Here is a 17,286-nt window from a genome sequence, read left to right as displayed (position 1 = left end):
AGTCAGGCAACATTGCAGTGCACACGTAGGGCACCTGTGTGCATAAGCGTATGCAAAGTTCAGCGCACACGAGAGGCACCTGCATGCACAGGGATATACAATTTGCAGTGCGCATGGGGGAGGGGGGCAAATGCTTCAGCTCTCAGGGCCCCGAGACCCTGGCTGCAAGGAGATGCCTTCGGCCTGGGGTATCGCTGGAGGGGTGTCGCGGATCGCCCCATCCTGCGGTCCGGGAGGCCAAGGGCGGGGCGGGGGCTTACCCGGGGCTTCTCCCGCGCCGGCGCCTGGGGCCCAGGGCGGGGAGGGGGGAGGGTGCGCTCGGCTCGGCTGGCGCTGCTCCCCCTTTAACAGGAGGCGGCGCGCGTCGCCCCCGCCCCCCGCCCCTTCTCCCGCGGCTCCTCGCGCCCGGCCCGGCGCGCGCCCCCTCCCGGGCCCGGCCCGCGCAGGCGCCGCGTCCCGCCTCGGCAGTCACTCGGCCCGGCGCGCGCTGCGGGCAGCGGCCGGAGCGGCCAGAGGAACCCGGGTCGGTGGCGGCGGCGGCGGCGGCGGCGCTCGGAGACCGAGGAGGATGCGGCGCCGGCTTCTAGAACCCGGGGCTGCGGCCGCCGCCCGCGAATAGCAGGCGGCGTGCAGCGCGGGCGGTGCTCTGGGCGGGGGAGCGGGGGGTGGGGGGCGGCGTGGCGAGGAGGCGGCGGCAGGAGCCCGCGCCCGGCCCGGCGCCCGCCCGCCCGCCCGCCCCGCGCTGCTCCGCGGCGCCTTTTCTGCACCCGCCGCTCCGCGGAGCGGGAGCCTCGGCCCTCCGCGCGGCTGCAGCAAGCTGCCCCGCGCCCGGCCAAGCCCCCGCCTTAGGGATGGCAAACTTGCGCCCCGTGGCCGCCTCCGCCAGCGCCGGCCCCCGCTCCTGCTGCTGACGGCGCCCAGGTGAGTGCTCGGCCCCAGACCCCGGCTCGGCCCCGCACCAAGCCCTCCCGGCGCGGTCCCGATTTCCGCACGGGCTCGGACTCGGGGCGCTCCCCCAACCCACCTCTGCCGAATTCTCCCCCGCCCGAACTGAGTTCGTTCAGCATCTGTTTACCCTCTCTCATCTCTTTGGGAACTTACAAGCCTGGGGCCGAGGTCCCCTTCATCTCTGGTGAGTCCCTTTTCTGTCCCCCTCCTCCTTACCCATCTCTGCCAAAGCACCTCGCCCTCACCCCCCAGTCCTGACACAGACCTACCCCCATCGCTGCCTCTCGTCTCTCCCTATCTAAGCCTGGATCCGGGAGTGCGCCCCCATCCTCGATGAGAGCCCCCCTCTCCAACCTGCAGCTCGACAGTGTCTCCCCGGTTAACTCCCCCTCCTCGTCTGGAGCCGGACCCTGCTCCTCCCCTCCGCTTCATCTCTGCACAGAGCCCTTCCTGTCCTCATCCATGTCTGCCCAGTTGCTGCCTTTCCCCGCGCCGGTAACCCGACCGTGCTTCTCCTCTTATTTTTGTCTCGATTGCCCCCTCCCCCGTATCTGCCCGGAGTCCCGCTGTCCCTCGCCAATCTCTGCTGCAAGCGCCCTCCCCCGCAGCCTGGACTTGGGGCCGTGTCCCCCATGTCTGCTCGGAGCCCCCTCCTCTCCAGCCTGGGATCTCGAGTGGCCCCGCATCCCTGCCTCCCTTGTCCATGTTTGGTCGGAGTCTCTGTCCATCCCCCATCCCTCTCCCTCCACCGCCAGGGCATAGAGCTGGGCACCAGACGCACCCTCCCGTGGCCCCAGGGGCTGGCATGATGGGGGGACAGGTTGTAGGCTGTGAAGTTGGCGGCCACTCCCGCAATCAGCTCGGTCCGAGAGAAGTCCTCCGCACCTCGGCCAGTGCAGAGCGGGCGAAGGGCCTGGTGCCCGCGGGGGGAGGGGCTCCCGGGCCAAGAGACGCTGCCCGCTTGCCCGCCTCGCCAGCTGCCGGCCGGGCCCCTGGGCGTCCTCTGGCGCCCCCTGCCCGCAGCCCTGGACCCGCCGCCCCTTTTCCTCCCGCGGGCTACCCGAGGTTTCCGCAGCCCGACCAGCAGCGGTGGCTGCGGGACTGGCGCAGGGAAGTCCCTGGGGAGAGGAGGTTGGTGGGCGAGGCCGGGTGCCCCTTCGTGCTAGCCGTGGGGGAACAGTCCTGATTGTCTGGCCATATGCTCTGGGGATGAGGGGTGGGGTGGGGGGCTTATCCCAGCAGCAATTCAAGAGACCTTTGAGCCATCAGGCACAGACCAGCAGGACTGGCCCCTGGATTTGAGGTGGTCTGGTTGGGCTTGTTTGGGCTTGAGTAGGTGTCCCCAGGAAGCCTCTCTCTGTCTACCCCATGGCAGTACCCACTAGGTGGGGGGGCAAAGGTGGGTTCTATCTGGCTTGGGCATGGAGTAGGCAGTGGGGGAGTCCTCCTGGCCCTGGGACAGAGCAGGGACCTGGGGAGCATCCCCTGAGCTGCCACAGTGGCGAGGATCAGTATGGACTCTACAGGGTATGCCCTGGTTGTGGGGGGCATGAGGGAGGGTCTTCCCTGGACCAAGACTGACAGAGAGATTCCCCCCCATTCCCTTCTCTGCCTTTTCTTCTCCTTCTCCTCCCCTTCCCCCCATCCCCCCATTACTCTTAGGAAAGAACTAGGTCCAGCCTGGGGTGGGTGTGTGTGGTAGGCATTTTTGTAACCCAAAATGAGGTCCCAGCTAGTGAGGTCCTCTTGCCTCCCTCTGAACCCCCAGGTAATGGAGCTGAGTAGGTAGTTAGGAACTCAGCTTTTGGTTGGATGACCTGGGTTCAAAAGCTGTGTGACCTGGGCAAGCTATATAACCTTTTTGCGCCTCAGTTGGCCCTCCATAAAATGGGTCAGTGATAACTGCCTCATACCGTCGCTCAGCGAAATGATACCAGGTTGTTTGTATAGAGTGTCTGGCACCTAGTGATGCTCAGCAATGGTAGGCATGTTGGGCTGTTTCTCTTCAAGGCCAAGGTCAGGCCCCTCTCCACTCCACTCCTAACCCCAGAGCAGAAATGCAGAACAAGTCTAGTGACATCGCTCCAACCTCCAAGATAATAAAGCCAGAAAATAGCTGCAGGCCCAGAATGGGTCCAGGGAGCCTGTGACCCTTAGTCTCCCCCTCCCTCGCTCATCCTTCAACACTCTACTAGATTCCTCTGGGATCAGAGGGGCATCCGTGAAAGGCCAAGGCTTCTGAGGTCCTGGTTCAAGTGTAGAGGCTGGGGAGGTGGAGGAACCCAAGTCAAGGTCTCCAAAGGTAGGCTGCCTCTTAGGGGGGGCCCACTGGGAAATCAGTCACAGAGGAGCACATGGGGCACAGAAGAGCCTCTACCTACCCCCAGGAAGAGAGATGCCATGAGGAACTTAACAGGGCAGTTAGCGCTCCAGGTCAGAGTTAGGGGGAGACCTGGCCAGAGTGCCCCACGAGTTTGAAGAAACCTGGCTTTGGCAGGCAAGGGAGAGATAGGAGGTTCCAGTCCATGACGTTCTGCTGGGCTGGAATTCCTCTGGGCAGTGTGGCTGGGTCTGGGTCCCACCGGGGAGTGGTAGCCTCCCAGCCTCCCGCCTGCCGGGGCAGCCTTGACATTGGGGAACAAAAGCTTTCGGTTCCTGTAGCAACGGCGGCTCCAGCTGCTGCAAAGTTCCGGGGAGGCGGGCGGAGGGCGGCTGAGTCACCGACCCCTCCCCCGCCGCCCGCGAGGCACCGCCCCCACCCCCCACCCGGGGGACTGGGGACCGCATCCTAGTGGTGAGCTGGAGGGCCCTGGAGGACCCCTCCCCAGACGAAGAGACATTCTGCCAGCGGGAGAGAGAGGGGCTGCACTGGGGAGGGTCGCCCCCTCTCCTCGGTCCGGCCCACCAGCTCCCGAGGCTGGTTGGAGGGTGTGTGCCTTCCTGGATGCCAGAGCTCCGGGAGAGGGGTCCTTGAGGACGCCGCCCCCGGCCGATGCAAGGACAGGGGACCTCGAGGCCTGGGGGTCCCCGCCCGCGTGCTGGTCTGGGCTCGGCTGCACAGCGAACGCCCGGAAGGCGGGGGATGAGTGATGGGCAGGCGAATTGGAGCTGCCAGGTGGATAAACGCGACGGATGTGCGCACCGACGCGCCCCCTCCTCCACACGCCGCCCCTCCCCCGCCCGCGGCCGGGGCTCCGGCTTCCCGCCGCCCAGCGCCCCTGCTCTCAGCCAGCGGGAGGCTAGGGGTCGACCCTAGGGATCCCAGAGACCCAGCCCTTGCCCTGAGGTGCCCCTCCCGGCCGCTCTACGCCCCATGCCCCCTCCCACCCCAGTCCTGTCTTGGCCCTTACAGCTGCTGGGGAGCCTCGGATTCCCTCACTGGTGCAGGAGGGAAGCCCAGGCCTATGGGATCTGGGAGGAAGGGGGCCTGAGTGTATTTGGAGAGAGGGTGGGATTCTCCGATTTGAAGGGGGCAGGGGGCACGCGGTGAAGGGAACCTGTGGCTGGAGGAGGGGGTCCTGAGACAGATGGGGCTCCTGAGGGGTCTCAGCCCAGAGAGGTCCTGAGGGAGGAGGCCTTCTGATTACCCTCTTCATCAGCCTCTGGACCCAGGAAGTTCTTCCTCAGAGCTGACCTCCATGCCCCTCCTCTCTAGTTCTGTGCATGGAGGAGCTTGTGGTTATCCTGGGCTTGCAGGTGGCAAAGCTACTCTGAGGTTTAACCCAAAGAGCCTTCAGAGGCACTGACCTCAACTTCAGCAGGGAAGAGGAGAGACTGTGAGGTTCTGAGACGGGGTGGGGGGAAGGGGAAAGGTTGGTGTGAGGGCTGTCCCCGTGGGAGGCTCCGTGCTGGGAACTCACCTGGTGGCTGAATGCAAAGGCGTATGCAATCCCGAGGGCAGGGATCTTGTCTCCACTCCGCAGAGGCGAAAACTAAGGCTCAGGGGGGCTCATCATGGCTCACACCCACCTGAGCTGCCTGTGGGGCCAGGATCCTTCAAGGTCCCTTCCCAGGGGAGGCAGTCTCTGACCCAGCTTAGAACTGGGCTCCTTGCCTTATTTTGTGTGTGGGGAGTGATATAAAAAGGGGCCCGTAAAAGGTCTTATGTCACATCAGGAACAATAAGAGTCATACACACCCAGGGCGAAATTCCAGAATTGATGTGAGGGGAGGTGTCTGGAGGAGACTGAGTCGGGGAGGGGGCTTGGGCAGGGTTTAGAGGTGGCTCCGTTCTGGAGAAGCCAGGCTGCGGCTCTGAAGGATATGGACCTAGTGCTGCTTGATGGGTTGGGGAGCTCTGGCGTAGGAAGCAGGGGAGGCTCAGGAGGTGGGGCAGCGGGCCTGAGCCCTCAGTGTCAGGAACACCAAGGAAGGAGCAGTGGATCAGCTCCTGCCTGATACGTAGCTGTCACATGCTGAGCTTCAGAAAACCAAAATACCTGTGTGTGTTCACACTAGGGAGTATATTTACACCTCCGTGCTTGTGTATGAGCGTCTGGCTCTTGACAGCCTGGTACATGTGAGTGTGTGCCCCTCATGTGCATTGAGTTCCCTTATCTGTGGTTTACACTGATCTCTGTGCATGTCTGTGTGCGTGTGTCTCTTCACACGCAGAACGCCTGGCGACACGTGTCTGTGCAGCCGTGCGTTTGTGTGCATGTCTCAGGGCACAGGTGTGTTGGCGGGGAGGTTCCCTGCCCTGCCATAAGTGGGGGAGACAAGGCCAGTTATAACGAGCCCCCCCCTCCCCTCCCCCGAGCTGCAGCCATGGCCTGAACTTTGCAGGCTGCTTAAAAATAATTGGGGGCAGCGGGGGGACTGGATGGCAGTCATCGTCAGCTGCTGGCTTCGCCGGTGTCGCAGCAGACCAGGCAGGCGGAACAGTGTGGGACGGTCATGCTGTGGGCTGGGAAGGCCAGGGATCTGGTCCCTTTTCCAGCTCTAGGGGGGCAGTGGAGACACAGCCTATCCTGGCTTCTGCTGAATAACTCCAGGCAGGGCTTTGGAGGAGGGTGCGGTGGCTCCTGCCCAGTAAGTGCACCTGCCTAGAGCCTGCCTCCCCACCCTGCTGTGGCCCAGGAGGGGCACGTGTGCGTTTGTGGTTGGGGCCTGGGCCTGGCTCAGAGTGGCAGCCCATGGGATCGGGGGCAGTGAAGAGGTCCCTGGATGCTGCACAGGGATTGGGATTCTGGGGTTCTAATTCCTGTCGCCACCCCTCCACCCCCAGCCTCCAGCCACTGTTCAGACTCCTGAACAGCCACGGGAAAACCTGTCCCTGGGGAGCAGCTGTGTCCTGGGACAATCTAGCCGCACCCTGTGAATTATCCTGTTTGTGATTCAGTTCCCAGAGCTGAGAGCTTGGGTCTGAAGCCTGAGTGGCAGGGAAGGGGACAGAGCAAGAGGCTGTGGGTGGATGAGGGGGAAACCGGGCTGGGGCCTCAGGTCCTGGACTCCATTCCCAGCCTGGCTTCTCTTGGGTGATCTTGAGCAGATTGCCTCCCTTCTCGGAGCCTCATCTTTTCTCCTCTAATGTGGAACAATCAGGCTCTAGGGGCCCATCCAGTGCCGTGAGCTATGCTTTGGGCATGGAGGGGGGAGGCAGTGAGGATCCCTCCTGGGGGCAGGGCTGGAAGTGGGGCTGAGGCAGCCCAGGCGCTACCCTCCGCTGTCTGGACGGCTGGGGTGGAGGCTGTGGGGAGTGGCTCTGCCCTGGTCTGGTAGGTGAGAGGCACCTGCAGTCCCCCTCGCCCCCCATCTCTTGTCTACTCTGGCGTGACTGCTTTGTGTGTCTGTCAACTTGGGTCCTCGTTGCCCTTCCACACCTGGAGTACATGCACAGCTGCTGGGAGCTCAGCTTCGTGCTTTGGGGGGAGGTAGAAGCCCACGGACTCTGGTCTCCAGTCCTGGGAGCTTGAAGACTCATGAGATGAGTGAGCTAGCCCTGGGGAGACAGCGAGGGATAGCAGTCACGATTGAGTGACACAGACTTTCAGGAAAGGGCTGTGGGAGCTAAGGGCAGGGAGATGGCTGGGTGGCCTCCCCGGGGGTAGCAGGCCCTGCACCAGGCCCTGGAGGGTAACCCCTTGGTGGGAGAGGAAGAGGGGTTAGAGGGGAACAACTGCACCCATTTTGCAGATGCCTCTCCCCCTCACTGCTGGCAGGAAATCCACAGCAGCGATCGTCCTGACGTGCATGCTTGTGATGCCCTCCCGTGGGCGTGGCCCAGGCTGTGCTCAGTCCCTGGCACACCAGCGGAAACCCCTCCCCTTTCCCTCCCACTCAGTCAGCAGGTGAGTGAGGATGGCATTGTTCTGGGAGTAACCTTGAATTGCTCTGATTTATGGAAAAGCAAATGGTTGACAAACATCGCTACTTCGACAATCACCGCTGGATTATGTGTGACGCACCTCGCTGCTGATCACGACACGTGGCGACTGAGAGCGGCAGTTCTGGAGAATACAAGTTGGGTGGTGCGGCTGGGGCTGGATCTGCATGTCAGACCGAGCTGGGACGGATGGCGGAACCTAGAATAATAGTCACAACTCCTGTTTCTAAGGGCGTACGAGATTCCAGACACTCTCTGGAATGCCTTCATTTAACAAGTAAGGGAACTGGGGCTCAGAGAGGTCAATTCCCTTGTCTAAGATCACACAGGCAGACCTGGGTGACTGAAAAAAACATGGTCTCCACCAGGAGGCCGACGACCTGCAGCTAGCCACGGGAGATTCAGAGCCCGTGCTGGCTGTGCCTGGGGCCGCTGACCACTGTCTCTCTCCACAGGGCAAGGGACATAGGATGACCCCAGCCTGTCCCCTCTTATTATCTGTGATTCTGTCCCTGCGCCTGGCTGCCGCCTTCGACCCCGCCCCCAGCGCCTGCTCTGCCCTGGCCTCGGGCGTGCTCTACGGGGCCTTCTCACTGCAGGACCTCTTTCCTACCATCGCCTCCGGCTGCTCCTGGACCCTGGAGAACCCGGACCCAACCAAGTACTCCCTCTACCTGCGCTTCAACCGCCAGGAACAGGTGTGCACCCACTTTGCCCCTCGCCTGCTGCCCCTGGACCACTACCTGGTCAACTTTACCTGCCTGCGGCCCGGCCCCGAGGAGGCGGAGGCCCAGGCGGAGGCGGAGTTGGGGCGGCCAGAGGAGGAGGAGGCAGCCGCGGGGTTGGAGCTGTGCGGCGGGTCGGGCCCCTTCACCTTCCTGCACTTCGACAAGAACTTCGTGCAGCTGTGCCTGTCAGCCGAGCCCGCGGAGGCCCCGCGCCTGCTGGCGCCCGCGGCCCTGGCCTTCCGCTTCGTCGAGGTCTTGCTGATCAACAACAACAACTCCAGCCAGTTCACCTGCGGCGTCCTCTGCCGCTGGAGCGAGGAGTGCGGCCGCGCGGCCGGCAGGGCCTGTGGCTTTGCCCAGCCGGGCTGCAGCTGCCCTGGTGAGGCGGGGGCCGGCCCCACCACCACCACGCCTCCGGGTCCTCCTGCTGCCCACACCCTGTCCAATGCCCTGGTGCCCGGGGGCCCAGCCCCACCTGCCGAGGCCGATTTGCACTCGGGGAGCAGCAATGACCTCTTCACCACGGAGATGAGATACGGTGAGTCTGAGCAGGGCCCAGGGGAGGTGGGTGTGTCTGGAGGGCTGACGGTGCCCATCTTGGCAGATACTGGGGCGTTCATGTGGTTGTTCATCAGTGTCTCCTCTGGGTCCAGCCTTGTCCAGGTGTTGGGGTCACCAAAGTGGATTGGGGGTCAGACCTCCCTCTTGAAGAGTTTGCAGTCTGGGTGGATGCATGGGGGCATAGACCAGACAGTGCAGCGTGATAAACCCAGCGAGGGGACCCCCTAAGTGGGCAGTCAGGGAAGGCTTCCTGAGGGAAGCGATATAGGAATAGAGATCAGAAGGATACGTGGAAGCAAGCCAAGCTAAAGGAGTGGCGAGGGCGTTCCAGGCAGAGGGAGCCGTGTGTACAAAGGCCCAAAGCTGGGAGTGACCGCGGCAGGCCGTGGCACTGCAAGTTGACAAGTTCGCCTGGAGGCTGGAGTAGGCAGGGTGCGGGGACATCTTCTTGCCCACACGGGTCAGTGGTTTCTGGCTGTGGCCCCAGGGTCAGGGCAGAAGAAGGCGCAGAAGAATGTGCCTGGGTAAAGAGGCCCGAGCTTCGAAGCTATCTTGGAGGGCTGGCCTGGCTCAGCTCCCAGTGCCCCCTGTCTCCCCCCCTGAGCCCACGTCTTCTGGGAGCAAGGCTGTCAGCTGCTAGAGCTTCCTGCTGACTGGGCAAAAGCTCTTCGAGCCCTTGAGTCCTGCCTGCTCCTACTCCCACCCCAGCTCCCTCAGCCATGGCCACCTTCTGCCGACCCTCCTTCCTGTAGCTTCGGGGCCACAAGATCCTTGGGTGGGTCCTACGTGTCTGCTGCGTAGGGCTGGGCCAGGGACTGGCCAGGGGGCCTAGGGCATGGGGGTGGGAGGGAGGCAGATTTGAGATCTGGTTTCCAGCTCTGGTACTAAGAGGGAGTTCCCATCCCTCTCTGGGCCTCCGTTTCCCCACTTGGGATAACAGGTGCTGGCCTGCCATCATCAGGTTGTCTCTCAGGGATGGAGGTCACAGGGGCACCTGGATCTGGCTGAGAGCATTTGCAAGGGAACGGGGAGGTCTCATGTGAGGGCTGCTAGGGGTATTGGAGGGGTATGATCTGTCCCCATGCCCGTTTTGCAGACAGAGCCCGAAAATTGGGAACTGTCTTTGTGACGTTGAGTAGATCCTTTATTTTTTATTTATTTACTTATTTCTGCATCAGTTTGTCTGTAAAATGGGGAGATAGCCCTGGTGTAATTAGAGGAGGTGTTTATCATGACCATAGCCTCTCCCAAGGCTTTGGAGAAGGGGCTTCTCAGCCTCCCTCATGAGACATCTGGCACCACGCCCATCCATGGCAAGTGCCCAGTGGCCTTGCTCTGCCCTCTCCCCTAGGCCAGCTTGGCCTCTCACAGCGGTCGATGAAGCCGTCGGAGTGACAGCCAGGCTGTGGGCAGGCAACGGGCCCTGGAGGCTGGCCTGGGATTTAGTGCCTGCAGGAAGAAATTGAATTTCGCTTCTTTGTCGAACATCGGCGGAGAGTGCCAGGCGTATATCAGGAGGTTTATGGCTCTTCCTGCCTGGCCGCCACTGCCTGTCACTCTGTGGAGGCCTCCCCCATTGTGCTCGGCAGAGGGCGGGTTCTTTTGTCTGGCTTTCTCTGCGGTCCATCGGCCCAGTGGTCCGCAGTGGATGGAGTGAGGCTCTGCCCTCCTGGGCGGGCACCATCCGGGCAGGCTGCCATGTGGAGCACAGAGCCAGGGGCAGCCAGCTGGGCTTGGCTGAAGCCGGAAGCAGGAGTTGGTTGGTAGCCGGGGTGTCTTTACGGGTCAGAGGGGCCCGGTGACAGGAAGGGCACCATCGTTCCCACCATCATCAGAGCCTTTGCAGGGGCCTCTGGGACTGAGGATGGGTGGAGATTAGATGCTGTTGTCCCTGGGCACGAAGCCTGGTATCTTCTCTGAGCAGGGACCCCTGGGCTCCCAGCTCGTGCCCCTTGTCCTGCTTGGCATGTTGCCAGGCCGCTCCATGGGATGGCCTGCAGGGAGGGCTCTTGTAGGGAGTTGCGGGCGGTGGGGGTGATGGAGATGTGGCATCAGCCGTAAGTGGGCTCACAGGGCACACTGGTGCCCAGAGTTGGGCTGGCACAGCCCCTTCCTCTCCCATGGCACGTGAGAGACTCTTCCTCTTTGCCACCTCTTCCCTTCTGCCCACCCTCTCTGGGGCAGGAGATGATGGGCACATGACTCAGTTTGTTCCATGTGGCAGGGGGCATCTGGGGGCCACTGGTATCCTCAGGGCCCGGAGAACTCTGCGCCTGGTGGCAGCACCACTTTGGCCAAGCCCTTGGCCTCACCTCCATACTTCCCTTCACCTCCTCCCCACTGGCCAGTTGGACACATGTACCAGCTGCAGGAGAACTGGCTGGCACGTGGAGCTGCCAGCTCGAGGACAAGATTGGTGGAATGGTGGTGAACAGGAAGAGTGAGATCCTCTTCCCAGTCCCTCTGCCAGGCACTGGGGCAGGGGAGCAGTGCTCACCTTCTCTGGGGCATCCCAGGTAGGATCAGCGCAGGGCCAAGCAGGGTGGAGCTGGGTTGGCACTGGAAGAGCCATGAGGCCGGGAGCACAGTGCCTGGGCTCGCCTCAGAGCCCATTGCGTTTGACAAGAGGGTACGGGCGCCTGTTAATTTCACGCGAACTGCCTTTGATAGATCTCTTGTTATTTTTGGTGAGTTGAGCCATAAATTTGTGCCATCTTGCTGCCGCAATCTGTTAAGTGGGGGGAGAGGAAGAAAGGGAGGCAGGCAGGAAGGAGCTCCATGGAGGACGGCCACAGAGGCTGGCCGGGGCCGGGGCCGGGGCCGGAAGGCGGCAGGTAGAGGTGATACCAGCTGCAGAGCCCAGCTCCCGGGAGCCGGTCGCCACCCTGCAGTTCCTGCCCACTGACCCTCCAGTCCGGAGGTGTGGCTGTGCAGGGGTGACATTTGGGAGAAAGTGTCCTTCACTCTTGCAGCCCCCCTCTCTCCTCCGCCACACTCCCCGCCTCCCCCCAGGGGCACTGTCCACCCTTGGCGGGTTGCTGCCAACCCACCATCTCCATCACCCAGGCTCCATTCCAGAGGCCTGGCCACCAGGTGAGCCTGCGGTTCCCTGAGTGTCAGGCCTGAGAGGCAAGAATGGGTTCAGATCCCCGCTCTGTCACTGTTGCTGTGTGACTTGGGCAAGGCGCTGCCCCGCTGGGGCCTCAGGACTTCCAGTTCTCTGTGTGTCACTTCCCTGATTTGGCCCCCAGGGACTCCCCATCGTGGCCCAGACTCCTCAGCCTGGCATGCCAGCCCCGCCCCTGACCCAGCCGCCACCTGCTTTTCCTCTGGTTCTCTCGCACCCTTTCAACCGGGGCTCCTACTGGCCCTGGAACCCCCTGTTTTCTGGCTTCCTTGCCTTTGCTTGGGCTGTTTTCCCTCACCTGGAGTGCCCTTTGCCCTGGGTTATCCTTCACCCCATCCTTCCAAGCATAACTCAAACCCCGTGTCCTCTAGGAAGCTGCCTCTCACCTGCCCAACCCAGTCCTAGATCGGCTTTCTCCTCGACTCTCAGGCCCTGCCATCCTCCTTTGGTCAGCATGGTCTGGTGGCAGGAGGAGGGGCCCTACCTTACCTGACTCTTTGGGGTGCAGACATCAAGGAGGCGGGGACTCTCTCAGAGTGGGGAGGGGGAGACCTAATACATGTGGTATGTTTCCTGGAAGATCTTTCCAGCCCAGATCTCTGCTGCTGGAAATCTGTGTGCTCCATCACGGGATGCGGAGTGGGGCACAGACCCTCACCCCCCCTCCCCGACATCTCAGAGGGGCTGAGTCCCAGCCCACCCATCACACACATCGTCGTGTCTTTATCAGAGTGGAGTTTGTGCCAGGCCTTGGACTGGCTCTGAGTGAATGAGATCCGAGGTGAAGCAGACACACCTCCTGCCCTCTGGTGGGGGAGAGTGACCACTGGTGGTGGTCAAGGCCTCCGGCTGACGTCGTCCAGCCCCAGGTTCAGTCCCTGACACCACTGCTGATTAGCTGTGTGACCACAAGCATGTTTCCTCATCCCTATATCATCATCTATAAAATGGGGATAGTGGAGCTCTTCTAAAGAGGAGTGGCGAGGCTTAAGCAAGAGAATGTGGGTTGGTGCTTAGCACAGTGCCTGGCGCACGGTAAATCCCTAATAGATAGTCGTGTTGTTGTCATGACAGTGCAGTAGGTATGCATGTATGTGCCGGAGTCAAGGGAGGAGGAAGAGTGAGGAATTCAGCCACAAAGGGGTGGAAAGGTGGTCTAAAGAAGGTGATTCTGAGTTGGGTTTTGAGGAGTAAATAGGAATTCACTAGCCTGTGAATTGTTTTTCTTTCAATTGAATCACTTTTAAAATTTAATGTATTGAAAAGAAATTTCATTTTATCAATATGATAGATTTCATGTTATCAATTTATCTGGAATAGAAGATAGCCAAAGAAACAGCAGATTCTAGCTAGACGCTCATCCCTGCTCTCAATTTATTAGAGAGAGAAATTAGCACGTACGGGGGATGTGTAAAAGTCTCAGACTGCACAGAGATCTTTCTCATGCATTTGGAAGGATTAAAAGTGAGGTGGCCATATAATTTATCATCTGAACCGAGATGTTTTCGAGGTTATAAATGGGGGGAGGGGGTACCATTAATTCCACCAGGGCAGCAGGCCCAAACCAGACTATCCCAGGCAGATTCACAAATCGTCTCCTGAAAAGAGTCCTGGAAAGGAGATCACTTCCTCAGTCCATGACCCAGTGTTATTTCATGGCACGTTTGTGAGCCTCCCCAAGTCATTTCCCAGTGCAAGGGGACGGGCTTTCGATGTAAAGGAAGCAGCCTGTGTCAGGGCATGGCATGTGAACATGCTGGGGACAGGGGGCTGTAGACTAGCCTTTACTAGACGGTGCTGGGAGATGGGGCCAAGCCTCTGTCTGCCGCACCCAAACCCTGGGACCTCACCCTGTTGGCTGAGGGCTTTAAGGCAGCAAGAAGTTGGGTGACGTGGGGGAAGAAGGATGAGTCAGATGTGGTCCCTGCTCTTGAGGAGAACCTGGCTGAGTGGGGGAGGTGGCAGAGACCCAGCTAGCTCTGTTGAGGGGCTGGGCAGATAGGCCAGCAGCCTGGGGAGGAAGTCACTGGAGGGGGACTGGCCTTTGGGCTGGGTGTACCCAGTTGCATTGGACTGCAGAGGTAGAGCCTGGCATTTAAAAGCGCTCACCCCCCGCCCCCTGGCATCCTGATGCACTACTGGGGGTGGGGAGCCATGGGGGGACATGACAGAACGGTGTTTCAGGGGGATCAGTTGGTGCCTACGTGGGGCTCTAGGGACAGCCTGAGGGAGGATGCAGAGAGCCCTGGGGTGGGAGGACTGCACTGTAAATTGCACTGCTCTCTCCCTGTGGAAGTGATGATTATCGTGGTTATTTTTAACACATTCATGACAAAGGAGGCTGAGGGGGCTGGACTGTGTGGAGTTCAGGGGGCAGGGTCTGTGGAGCGTGGCGTAGCAGGTGTGTGCAGTCCTGCTTAGACGGCAGGGCGCCTGTGCCCACCCGGCCTGCCAGTGCCAGGGGTGAGACTCAGAGTGGCCCTGTGTGGTTGGGGTGGAGGAGCCCTCAGGGATATCTGGACCGTGTTTGCTGAATGCCTGTCTTGTGTCTGGCAGCTCAGAGCTGGGCCACCTGTGCAAGAAGGTCAAGGGAGATTGAGACCCTCCCTCAGGGCCCAGGAGAGGGATGAGCCCAGGATACTCACAGCTACAGCAGGAGAAGGGACCTGCACACCCAAACCTCTGTGTAGTCAGCCTAGGGAGGCTTCCTGGAGGAGGTGGCATTTGAAATCTAGAAGATTTTGACAGATGGAGGTAGAGGAAGGGCGTTCCAAGAGGAGGGAACACTATTAACAGATGAGTGGAGGGAGGAAAGCATTTGCATGTTCAAGGGCTAACAAGAAGGGGGTGGCAGCTCCTTTTCATCGAGAGCTTATTATGCTCCAGGTGGTCCGTTATCTCTTATCATTTAATTCTCATGATGAATTAGGAAGTGTCATCTCTATTTTCAGCTGGAAAATTTTAGGCTCAGAGAAGTGAGGTGACTTGCTCAACGGCACACAGCAAGCCTATGCAGACTTGGGAATCAGACCGCATTTGGCTGGCTCCCAAATCTGTGTCCTTCCCACTGGCCCACGTGGCCTCACAGTGTGCTTGGCTGCCTGGTGGGGAGGGGAAAACAGGACTGGACAGGTCAGCAGGGCCAGAGTATGCCAGGCTCAGAGGATTACTGTAGCTGTAGCAGTGGGGAGCCACTGAAGGCTCCTCAGCAGGGCCAGTGCGTGTGGCTGGAGCTGGCCTTCCAGAGGACCACTTTGGACACTACAGGGGAGAATCAGGCTTACCTGGGGGAGGCGGGGCGTAGAAGTGCAAAGGAACAATTAGGAAGAGGTGTGGAAGCAAGATACCAGAGGCGAGCGTGTGGGGGGCTGTGGTGGGATGAGGGAGGAACTTGGGGTCCTGTGGGAATTAGGAAAGGCATCTCTGAGGAGGTCCAAGTTGAGTTGCATTTTGTCAGAGCCAGTGCCGTTCAGTGGAAAGTGGCCTCTGGAATCGGGCAGGCCAGAGTTCACATCGCACACCAGCCTCTCTCCAGGATGAGACCTTGGTGCCTCATGAGTACTTCATTAGTAAAACGGGAGAACCTGCCCTAATGAGGATTAGATGAGGTGATGTAAAGCCTGCAGTGACTGGCACATAGGAGGTGTGCAGTAAATGATCTACGACAAAGTTATTCAAAGCAAAATGGAACAGTTAAGAGATCATTCCAGGGTTGAGTGGGAACGCTGATGGGTTGTGGGGCTGGGAGCATCAGAAGCCCTGGTCCAGTCAGCTCACGGCGCCCACTGAGTGGGATGCTCAGGAGGTCTGGGGGTGCTCACACCCCTTCCTGGACCCCTCCTCGTCCTCCTGGCCCAGCCTCCTCTCACACCCGTCCTGGTCTGGGCCTGGAGCTGGAGCCAGCTGGAGTCTGCGCCTGGTACATGCTGAATAAACGTTTGTTTCAGTGGCTGATACCCCTGGTTTTAGCTGTCTCCTTGCCCTGCAGGGAGCACTGGCTTCCCTCAGAGGGGGGTGGGGTGGGGGTGGGGGTGGAGAGGGGAGGGCCGTCAGTGCAGGCCCCCGCTGTGTGGCCTTGGGCTTGTCCCTTCCCCTCTCTGGCCCAGCCCAGGAGGCTAGGAGAGGGGCTCAAGAGCTAGACCTGGGACAAGTTCTGATTTTCAAATGGGGTAGATTCTAGAAACCACCCAGACCATCTCTGGTTACATGGTGGGGCTGGCCAGCAAACGGGTGGTGAGTGGTTAGTAGAGGATGCGGGCACCACAGGAAGCAGTGTGAGTCCAGTGACAAGCAAGTCAGGCTGGTCTCTCACGTGGCCACGCTTGATTGGCTTGCTGGATGCCAGGCCAGGGATGGGAGGGGGGTGCCACCACAACAGTAATGGCCAAGACACCAAAAGCGAGTTGGATGAGAGGACTCTTGGCTGGATTTGCAACAGGTCAAATGGCATGACCAGGATGTTTATTAATAAATGGATGTCAGGCTTGGGGGTGGTCTAGGTGGCAGACTGCAGGGCAGAGCTGATACTCAAGATGACAAACGACCATTTCCAGTGACCCCCATGGGGTGGGGGAAGCTAGGAGCGGCGTGTTTGTTGGCATTTATTGCTGTGTCTCCGGGCTAGATTCTGTGCTTGTGTTCACTGTGGTCAGGGAGATGGCTCACACAGCCTTCCTTCAAAGGGCTCATGAGTGGGGGGAAACTCAGACAGTCAGCAGATGGAATCATCTGTGATGAGACGACATGTAGAAGAGGGGGCAGCCAACTCTGTGGGAGAGTGAGGGATAAGGAAGACTTCACCTACAAGAGGTTTTTTGAGGTGGGTTTTGAAGGTCAAGTAGGAGTTTTCCAGGTGAAGAAGGTGGGGAACAAGTGGGTTTGAGAAGTTTGAGAAGAGATGATGATCCTATTTTGGACATGCTGAGTTTGAGGGCCCCCCGTCAGGGGACCTGTTCAGGAGGCAGGAAGCTGTACAGGAGTGAAGCACAGGGTTGGGGCGGGGGACAGTGACTTAGGAGCAGCCATTCAGAGGGGTTAATGAAGCCTGGGGAGGGGGTGTCATCCTGTGAAAACAAGACAAAGGGTGGATGCCTGATGTGGAAGCAGCAGGAAGCTAGACTGGCCCAGGAGGCAGGGCAGAGGTAGGAGGAAGCCAGGCGAGTCAGGGAGGGGAGTGTTTCCAGGGAGGGGAGCGTTTCCAGGCCAGGGAGTCAGCAGGGCCAAATGCTGCCAAGTGGTCAAGCGGGACAAGGCCTGCACAGTGTCCATAGGATTTAGCAACAAGGAGGGCGCTGATGATTCTGTCAAGAAGAGTTTCAGCAGAAAGACATGGTCAGAAGCCAGACTGCGGTGGATTTACCAGGCGAGGTGACATTTGAGCCAGGACGTGAATGGCAGGCGAGAAACTGGAGTGCCAGCTGTGGACCCCTCATTGCTGGTGAAGAGAAGCTGAGGGCAGTAGCCAGAGCAGGCAGGAGGGTCAAAGGAGGGCTCCCCCCGGAACAGAAGAGGCCTAGATCTGTTCCCAGGCTGCCACGAGGAGAATGCTGACGAAATGCTGCTGAGAGAGGGGATAATGGATGGAGCTCCCGAGAAGG

The 17,286-nt window shown here is 60.2% G+C and overlaps 1 protein-coding gene across 2 annotated transcripts in view; it reads left to right on the top strand.

Annotated features, from left to right (window-relative positions):
- Positions 1 to 3,940: 3,940 nt before the first annotated feature.
- The window catches only part of ADGRB2 (adhesion G protein-coupled receptor B2), a 32,927-nt gene continuing 19,581 nt past the window's right edge, over positions 3,941 to 17,286 (top strand). The window contains exons 1-2 of one of the 2 annotated variants that reach the window (XM_057744418.1): positions 3,941 to 4,026; positions 7,725 to 8,539. In XM_057744418.1, coding sequence (XP_057600401.1) covers positions 3,941 to 4,026; positions 7,725 to 8,539 — 901 coding nt within the window. Of the gene's footprint in view, positions 4,027 to 7,432; positions 7,551 to 7,724; positions 8,540 to 17,286 lie in introns of those variants that run through there. The other variant, XM_057744429.1, reaches the window with a different exon arrangement.

Source organism: Hippopotamus amphibius, chromosome 1 (assembly GCF_030028045.1).
Source record: "Hippopotamus amphibius kiboko isolate mHipAmp2 chromosome 1, mHipAmp2.hap2, whole genome shotgun sequence".
In the NCBI taxonomy this organism is placed as follows: domain Eukaryota; kingdom Metazoa; phylum Chordata; class Mammalia; order Artiodactyla; family Hippopotamidae; genus Hippopotamus; species Hippopotamus amphibius.
Note: the sequence above shows the minus strand (reverse complement) of the source record. Positions and strands in the feature narration are given on the sequence as shown.